The sequence below is a fragment of the Capsella rubella genome, unplaced genomic scaffold, assembly GCF_000375325.1.
Source record: "Capsella rubella cultivar Monte Gargano unplaced genomic scaffold, Caprub1_0 scaffold_8, whole genome shotgun sequence".
NCBI classification, from domain to species: domain Eukaryota; kingdom Viridiplantae; phylum Streptophyta; class Magnoliopsida; order Brassicales; family Brassicaceae; genus Capsella; species Capsella rubella.
Window position 1 is genome coordinate 4,913,978 of NW_006238916.1, and position 9,431 is coordinate 4,923,408.

The 9,431-nt window shown below is 30.9% G+C and overlaps 1 protein-coding gene across 1 annotated transcript; it reads left to right on the forward strand.

Annotated features, from left to right (window-relative positions):
* The first annotated feature begins 3,880 nt into the window (after nt 1-3,880).
* LOC17875914 lies at nt 3,881-6,149 on the forward strand. Its single transcript, XM_023777584.1, has 9 exons — nt 3,881-3,901; nt 3,984-4,251; nt 4,378-4,474; nt 4,558-4,682; nt 4,773-4,788; nt 4,924-5,053; nt 5,214-5,529; nt 5,603-5,642; nt 5,729-6,149. Exons 1-9 carry the CDS (start codon nt 3,881-3,883, stop codon nt 6,147-6,149), a joined length of 1,434 nt encoding a protein of 477 aa, XP_023633352.1.
* Nucleotides 6,150-9,431: the final 3,282 nt, after the last annotated feature.

A 9,431-nucleotide genomic window follows, 5' to 3' on the forward strand; every position in this document is an offset into this window, starting at 1 on the left:
ACATATAATTTTGTAAAAAATAGATAAAAATAGAAAATTACAACAACAAAAAATATTCTGAATTTTTACTTATAATTAAATCATTAACCTAACTTTTGGTTAGGCCTTGGTCTCTATGCTCTGTTTCTTCTTTCTCTTCTGTGGCTGCACTGTCTAAGTTTTTATTTTGTTACTAGGTTTGAGACCCGCGGTGTACCGCAGGTCTTTGTTTTTTTAATTTTGATAAGGTAATCAAGATTTTGATATGATTTACATATGTTATCTATAGTGATTTTTGGATATATGTTGCTATTGTTAAAAGTTAATACTCGGTCTTATATATTAACTATTTGGATGAGATGTAAGATGAAAGTATAAGTATGTGTTACATGGGGGAGTGTTTGCGGTATACAACGGGTATGTATATGTTTACGAATTGTTGGATATTTAGAGTGGGCGTATTGTATAACTAATTATCAGTAGACGTTGAAAATTAATTTAGACGTTTAGTATTTTTAATTCTATTTGGCAGTTTTAAATAATGTATTTTAAACATCATATTAATTATAAGTGTTTGTTAATAGGGAAATTGTCTTAAATACCATGAAAATATGTATTTTTCCAAAAATACCATTACAAATTTTATTTTCCAAAAGTACCACTAAAATACATTTTTCCAAAAATACCACAAAACTAAAACTAGTTTTTTAACATTCAAAACTAATTTCTAAATCTTAAACACTAAACCCTACCCCTAACAACTATACTCAAAATATAAATAGTCAACCCAAACATTACAAAAAAAAATTCAACACCTTCAAAAACTACCTTTTTATGCTTATGGTATTTTTGAAAAATAAAAATTTTGTTGTATTTTTGGGAAAAATAAAAATTGTGGTATTTTTGGAAGAAAACTAAAATCATGGCATTGAAGGGAATTTCTTTTGTTTTAATATTTATGTAATAATATTTTGTAACACAAATAATAGGGTTTTATTGTTAGATTTATATCATATTTAGACATCAAAATAAAATAGTTCTCAAATGTTGGATTTGGTATTAAATCATGTTCTTTAATACCAAACCGGTTAAATATCTATTTGGGTCAACAAATCTGAATAAATTTCCAAACAAATACAGCACAATACAATTAATGAGTTCAAATAAATAAATAAAATACAGTTACGGGTTTGTTTTTTTCGTATTTGTGGTTCATCTTCTTCACCCTCTCGATCCCAATCTTTATTGAATTCTCTTACGGAGTAAACAAATTAAACCTACACAGGCAATGAATGAAACATATAAGAAATAAGACATATATAGAAGAAAGATAAATAAATAAATGAAGGGGAGTATAGTTTGAACTTTGAAGTGATACCTTGATTGAATATCCAATTTTTGATGGTTTAATCATTTTCCCAGACTCTTGAAAACTTATTTCAAAACAACATTCCTTTCCTTGTTTGTTTTTGTGATTCTCCCTCTTCATCGACAATTAGAACTTTCAAACATTTCTTTGATGTTATCCTTGATAATACTACATAAAGTTGACCATAAGAGTATAATTAATAATTTAATTGATTTTTTTAGTAATTTAATTGAAAAAGTGATGTTAAGAAGTGTAATTAAGTTTTTATGTTTTTATGCATGAATATTGGTGGGTTCTTAAGTAGTGGTTCTTTAGGATTAAAACATAAAAAAAGATTAAAAAATTCACAATTTTAATTTTTGAAAACTTAATAATTATTGCAAAATTAAAATTTTAAAACATAGATGAGATACAATTTATTGCATAAATAACATAAACACAAAGCACAATTAATTTAAACGTGATTTGTAGAATATTTTGTCCATATGTGCTCGACCAAATCGTTATTCAATTATTCATGCATAGCTCAATGACGTTTTATATGAGAGAAAAAGAGAGAAAGAAAAATGTTTTATATATTTTTCATACCATCCAATCAGAAAGTGCCACGTATACGCCTAAGGATCAAGCATTGAGGACGATACGTATCTTATAAAATTTGTTGTATTATGTATTTAATTTTAACCAAAATTAGCTTAAGAACACCTTAAGGATCAAGCATTGAGGATGGTCTTAGAGATAAACCATGATAGTATAATTAATATATGGTCATCAAAATAAGATGCTTCTAAGAGATATTATTGCAAGATGAAGGACCATGCGTCTTTGAAAAAAAAAATGCAAGCAAAGTGAATCATAAAGATGAACAGAAGGAGATCATCAAGAGGGTTCATGATAGCTAATTTAATACCCTTTTGCAAATCTGTGAAACCTCTTACTCCTTTCCAAGACCTGTATAATAATGTTCATAATTACACTACGACATCCTACGCTCCTCAACCTGATATCAGTAACTACGTAACCACCAATACACCTCTCCCTCCTAAAGTTACCTTCCTCCTTCAACCATGTACGTAACCTAGCTTTCTTCTCTCTCTAATAGCTATTTTTTTCTTATATACACGTGTGTATCTATACTATTAAAAGAGAAGCATTTTGTATAAGTCAATCATAGTTTATACAATCAAAAAAGTAAAACAAAACCAATATAATTATAAAATTCATTGATTAGAAGGATAAACTGTTAATATTAAAAAGAAAAAAAAAACACGCGGATCTAATATTTGGGATCCACCCGACTGAAAAACCAAACCAAATTAAGTATATTAACAAAACTTAGTGGGTTAGACAAAAACTATAATGTCGACAGGCCAATTTTAATTAGGTCTGAGGCCCACATATGTATGTTCGAAAGAAAACTATATAACTATAATAATTAAATCAACATTAAAATACATTTCTAAGATATAGCAAACAATTTATTCATTGATTAGAAGGATAAACTGGTAATATAAAAAAGTTAAAAAAACACGCCGATCTAATATTTGGGATCCACCCGACTGAAAAACCAAACCAAATTAAGTATATTAACAAAACTTAGTGGGTTAGACAAAAACTATAATGTCGACAGACCAATTTTAATAAGGTCTGAGGCCCACATATGTATGTTCGAAAGAAAACTACATAACCGTAATAATTAAATCACTCATTAAAATACATTCCTAAGATATAGCAAACAATTTATTAATTAGTTTGGATTCATCGACTAATGTTTAATATAGTTAATAAATTAATTTAATAAAATATTTAACTTACATTCATAAAATAAAGCAAGCAATTAATCGGTTTCAAAATACACATTCCACAACAATTACCCAAAATAACAAACCGATATCATCTACTCAAATTTGGTAAATCAATAAAATAAATCTAATCACTAATAATTTTCATTTCCTAATTCAATATCATCTACTTAAATTTTGAAAATAAATAAAATTAATCAAATTACTATTAATGTTTGTTTCCTAAAATATAGCATTCAATCAATTAAAATGATTCCAAAATCTACTCATATCAACTACATTTCAAAGTGATAGCAATGAACTTACAAAATTACCCGAACATGACCACAATAAATCGTTTCTTCCCTTTTTAAAATACTATGTTTTCTTTAACATAATAAAGAAATTTTATTCATAAATAACCAGAAAATCATAACAAACAGTTTCGAATATCGAATACATGTCGAATACTTACCAAACTATAACAACTAAATAAATGCAAATAATAAATACCAAGAATATTCTAGGTTCCAATCTTATTAATATAAATAAGAGATGAGGTCTTCCTATTATACTGTTCTCCCAAAAGATTATTTGCGACAAACACATTTTATCACTCAAAAAAATGGCAGAAGCTAATGGCATCACAAGCCTTGCTATGATTAAGCTATTCAAAACAACCTAGAAGGTGCAAGCTAAGATTGTACACTCTTGGAGGCAGTACACTTCTTACAGTGGGGTAACCATTGAGATGATTCTTGCAGATCTGGAGGTCTGAATATAGTTTCATATTTTATTTGTAATTTCAATATATGTTTGCGTTTTTATACTAACTAAATACTATCATTGTGCAGGGAACACTGATCCATGCAACTGTTAAGAAGCAACAAGTGAATAAGTTTCACAGAATGATTGTGTCAGGAGAGTGGAGGACTTTTGAGAATTTTCAGCTCACTAAATCAATGGGGAAAAATAGAGCAACTAAACATGCGTTCAAGATGACCTTCACTAACACGACGGTCATAGGCCGCTCACCTATCCTATCTGATGACATGTTTCTCGATTTGGCTGACTTTGGAAGCATCCTCGATGACAATGGTCTCAATGAGAAAATTTTGATTGGTAAGATTTTTTAACCGTTAAACGATCTTGTGCGATTACGGCTTTATAAACTACATTTTTGAATTCGGCTATCCATTTATGTATGTGCGTATATTAATGGTTCTTTGCATATGAAAAACATTACAGATGTGTTAGGACAGGTCGTGAGAGTTGGAGCTATGAAAACTCATGATCAAAATGGCAAAATATCGAAACAGTTGGAGATAGAACTCAGAGACACAAGGTAATTTGAACAATAATGGATATTTGCTTTTGTACGTGCGGTTTATTGGTCTCTAATAATTTGTTTACTTCAAAAATATGCAGTGATAACCGTTTTTCCTGTACTTTGTGGGGGAGATTTGCTGAAAACATGTGGGATGAATGTGAAAAGTCAGAAGGTATCCCAGTTAATTGCTTGATTCGTCTTGCAAAGATAAACATGTTCAACGGTTAGTCGCAAAAAAATTATTTTAGGTACTTGGCTAAATAATGTTACTCTTTCTTCCCACATTTACGTTTGTATTTTTTTTGTTTATTAGGTCAAAGATCAATCTCGTATGCTTACGACATACGAGAACCGCACACTTATATTCCGAATAGTGTTGAATTTTACAGCAATCTACTCATACGACGATTACGAACTTTACTAATGTGTTTTATGATGTTTGAACTATCTTCTTGTGATCATAGCTTGCCAAATGATACACTATCTCTTAGTTTTATCCAGCAAAAGCCTGTTCAGCCTAAAGGAGAAAAGAAGGTGGATTTTTACAATCGTGTGGGAAGAAAGACTGTTTCTGAATTACTAGAAGCTACAGAGGTGAATAATCAAACCTTTTGGTGGTAAAGTTGTTGTCTTTGGTGGTGATTTCCGTCAAGTTTTACCTGTCATTCAAGGTGGTAGAAGAGCTGAAATCAGTATGGCTGCACTCAACACTTCTTATATTCGGGATCATTGTAAAGTTTTGTGACTTACAAAGAATATGAGGCTTTGTTCTGGGAATTTGAGTTTAGAGGAGGCAAAGGAAATTCAGGAATTTTCAGAGTGGATACTAGCAGTGGGTGATGGAAAAATCTCAGAGCCTAATGATGAGGAGGTTCTTATAGATATTCCAGAGGAGTTACTAATTACTGATGCAGATGATCCTATAGAAGCGATTAGCAAACTAGTTTATGGAGATCCTCAAATTTTTCAAAAGGAGAGTGATCCAGAATTCTTTCAACAAAGAGCATTCTTGTGTCCTACCAATGAAGACGTGGGCATTATTAACGACTACATGCTTGATCAACTACAAGGTTAGTAAAAGTTTTTAAAACAAAAATATTTGTGCTTAGTTAAATTTTTGATACTGAGTTTAAACTATTACAGGTGAAGAAGAAGTACATCTCAGTTCAGATTCTATAGATCCGTCTGATCTACGTTCTGCAAAAAATCATGTGATAACTCCGGAGTTTTTGAACAGCATTAAGGTATCAGGAATTCCCATCGTTTTAGGTTGAAGGTTGGTTGTCCAGTTATGCTCTTACGGAATATAAATGCTAGAGGAGGCCTCACACAATTGGCTGAGTTTGTTATAGAAGCAATCATAATAACAGGAGATCGAGTTGGAGATAAAGTGTTGATTCCACGTATATTGTTATCTCCATCAGACACAAAGCTTATGTTTTTGATGCGTCGAAGACAATTGCCGTTAGTTGTTGCATTCGCCATGACAATTAATAAAAGCCAGGGACAGTCTTTGAGTAACGTTGGTCGTTGCCTCCCTAGACCATGTTTTTCACATGGACAGCTCTACGTTGCTCTCTCAAGAGTTACTTCCAAAAAGGGACTGAAGGTGCTCATCGTTGATAACGATAACAAACCAAAGAAGAAAACAACCAATGTGGTATTCAAAGAAGTGTTCAAGAAGCTTTAAATTATAGTTCTGCATTTTTCCTTTTCATTTCCTCCAAGTATGACTTCGGTTACATTACTTTCAATACCATCTTCAAGACTTTCTGATTATAAACTTTCGTTTGCCAATTCAACATTTTCTATTCTACTAATCCAATTAAAAAATGCAATCATTAATCCTTCAACTAAATGAAATAAAAATAACTTATCAAAAGCCAAATCACAATACATTATTTAAGAAAACTAAACCAACAAACTGTGATTTGAAAATACACCCGCACGTACGTGCGGATCATCATCTAGTAAATAATTAATACATAAACCCTTATTTCAGATTAGCAAATATATGATACGCATATCAATTTATGGATAATAGTATAATTAGGCATTAGTTGTAATGCTATCGATCAGGAATTGATGAAACTTTTGATGGGCTGAGTTGGCTTCATAATTAAGTTTGTGGGTTTAAGACATTTATGAATTAATATATGATTTCACGTTGACCCGACGTAAACAAATAAAGACATGAATCTGACATTTGGTGGGTGAAGAATCGGATACACGCGGATTCTGTAGTGTTTTGTTTTCAATTATTTTTCCGACGAAATTAACCTTAATCGATTTTTAATTGTTTTTCTTTCACCAAAAATTGAAATCAATTTCAATGATTTAAAAGTTAAATTTGTCAAATTAAATAACATATTTCTAGGCATGCGACTTCGGGTTGGGTCGGATAATACAGGTCGGGTAATTCGGGTACTCAGGTAGTTTAGAATTTGAAAAACGTTTCCGAAAATAACCGAATTACATGTCAGTTCGGGTATTGGGTTTTTCGGTTAACTTTTTTGCTTACCGAAATAAACCGAATATTTAAGAGTCTCGGTTAGATTAGTAAACTCGGATCAAAAATCTTGGTTAAGTGGAGTAATTTCGGTTAATTTCGGGTAATTCGGTTATATTGGGTCAGTTATTTCGGTTAATTCTGGGTAATAGGGGTAATTCGGGTAACCGATTGGTTAGGTCGAACCGAATCGATCCGAGCAGGTAACCGATTGGAATTTATGCATCCATTAGATCGGTTATCTCTGGTTAACCAAAACCGAACCAAAAAACCAAAAATCTCGATTCGGGTCGGTTTGGTATTTTTGGGTCGGTTACTATTTCCAAGGCTACACACCTCCATCGACTAATATCTATAGGCCAAGCAGCAGGTCTAGGAACAATCTTTGTTAACCTCTCATCTTGCAAGCCAAAAGTTACTTTTTTCATTATGTGACTTCTCATACTCTCAATAGCCCATAGGAGCCCTTTAAACTAAGCATCATGTATATCCCTTACATTAGCCAAAGCTCTCCTCCTATGTAACAAAACTCCAACCTCATGATCTCTTAACACCCACGCAACCCCAACCAAATTGTTTCTGCTGGATCATGAGATACCAATATTGCATTTGACCCAATTAATGGGAGCTAACCAACCTTTCCTCACCTGAGTACAACGGGTCTCGCTGGGAATGGAGGATGATTTTTTAATATTAACTCCCCTATTCTCTTCTTCATCCTCTAACTTTTGAGCATCCACCTACTATTACCAATCTTCCATACATTTTTGAGTTTTTTTATAGAGGAGATAAACACATAGCTTCAAAAGAAATATGATTTTTATTCTTCTAAATTTTCCAAAGAGTCCATGAAAATGTTTCCTTAACTATATTGATCACAAGTTATTCTTTAAGCTTTAAAGATTAAAGCTAAAAAGGATATTCAAAAAATTAAACAGGAGAAAACGGCTAATGGAAAAGTGTTTTCCAGTCTTATATTCTCTTCAAAACATAGTGAAAGACACTCATTCTAAAGAAAGGTCATAAGCTCAAAAAAAAGGTGGTCTCGATTTTTTTTTTTTTGCTTTTTGTCGTGTTTATATAAATACATTTTCTAATATACGACTAAACCAAATTTTGTTGTTGTTGTTGTATACTGTATAGTTTTAATGTTATCAAATCTGAATGAAAACATTAATGGGGAAAACCCAAAAATACTCGTTTATTATTTTTTGGACGTTTAAACCTAAATAAAAGTTAATTAGTATATGTATATATATGTATTTAGTATATGTATATGTATACGTTTAAACCTAAATAAAAGTTAATTAGTAACCTAAATAAAGTACTAAACAAATGTTAATTAGTATATGTATTTTTCTTCCAAAAATAAAAGTTCAGGTTTAAACGTCCAAAAAAATAATAAACCAGGTATTTTCGGGTTTTTCCCAAACATTAATTCAGAAATATTCAAAAAATATAATATACATATCAATTCCCTTACTTAAATCTACCATTGTGATTCTTGTAAGCATCGCATCCATAGTAAAGTTGTTTTTTAATCGTCGCAGCGTTGTTGGCATGAATCTTATGACGATAACCATAGAAACCATAACCATGTCATAACTCTCGGACAAAGGCTGGCTTTATCTCGTGTTCCTAATATATTGTTATGCTCTAGTGGGTTCTCCGACAACGGTAAACTATGGTTTTATCACTTGGTTTGGTTAAGGTTTGGCGATTCTTACCTATGATTGAATAAGAAAGAGAGATAGGATGAAGTTTAGTAACTGAGCGATTTTTAAGGTTTAGGTTAATTAGTTGATTAGAGATTAATATATATATATATATATATATATATATATATATATATATAAAACTTTTACCTATATGTTTTTGTTGTAAAATACCAAACATTCGGTCGAGTTAATTGTTCAAAATTGTTAAACATACAACAGAGGTAGCTAAATTATGAGTTGACACATAAAAATGTTCATGATGATGAATGAGCAAGCAACAAGATTATTTATAAATCCATTAATATACAGCTAAATTAAGATATACATAATTTTCTGTATATCATCAACCAACGATAACAAAACATAACAATTTTGCGGTATATGTGAATGTATCAATTTACTTTGGATTTCAATTTAGGGGGTGTTATTGAAAGAAGGTTTTTAATGGATTTGAATTATTAGTGGATTTTAGAATTCAATGGATTTGTAAATGCATTTAACGTGGGATTAAGGTGAATTTCTATGTCATTAGTGGATTTGAAAGATATTACTAACAGGATTTGAAAGTCACTGTTAGTGGACTTTATTTTTTTATGTTAAATAAAAATAAGATAAACTACCAATAAATTATGTTAACTGTATCCAAATTAATAAATTAACTAATTGTTCCCATCACTATCCATTACGATGACTTCTCCTTATTGTTATTAAACGTCTTTCAAAACAAAACCTTTGGAACCATATC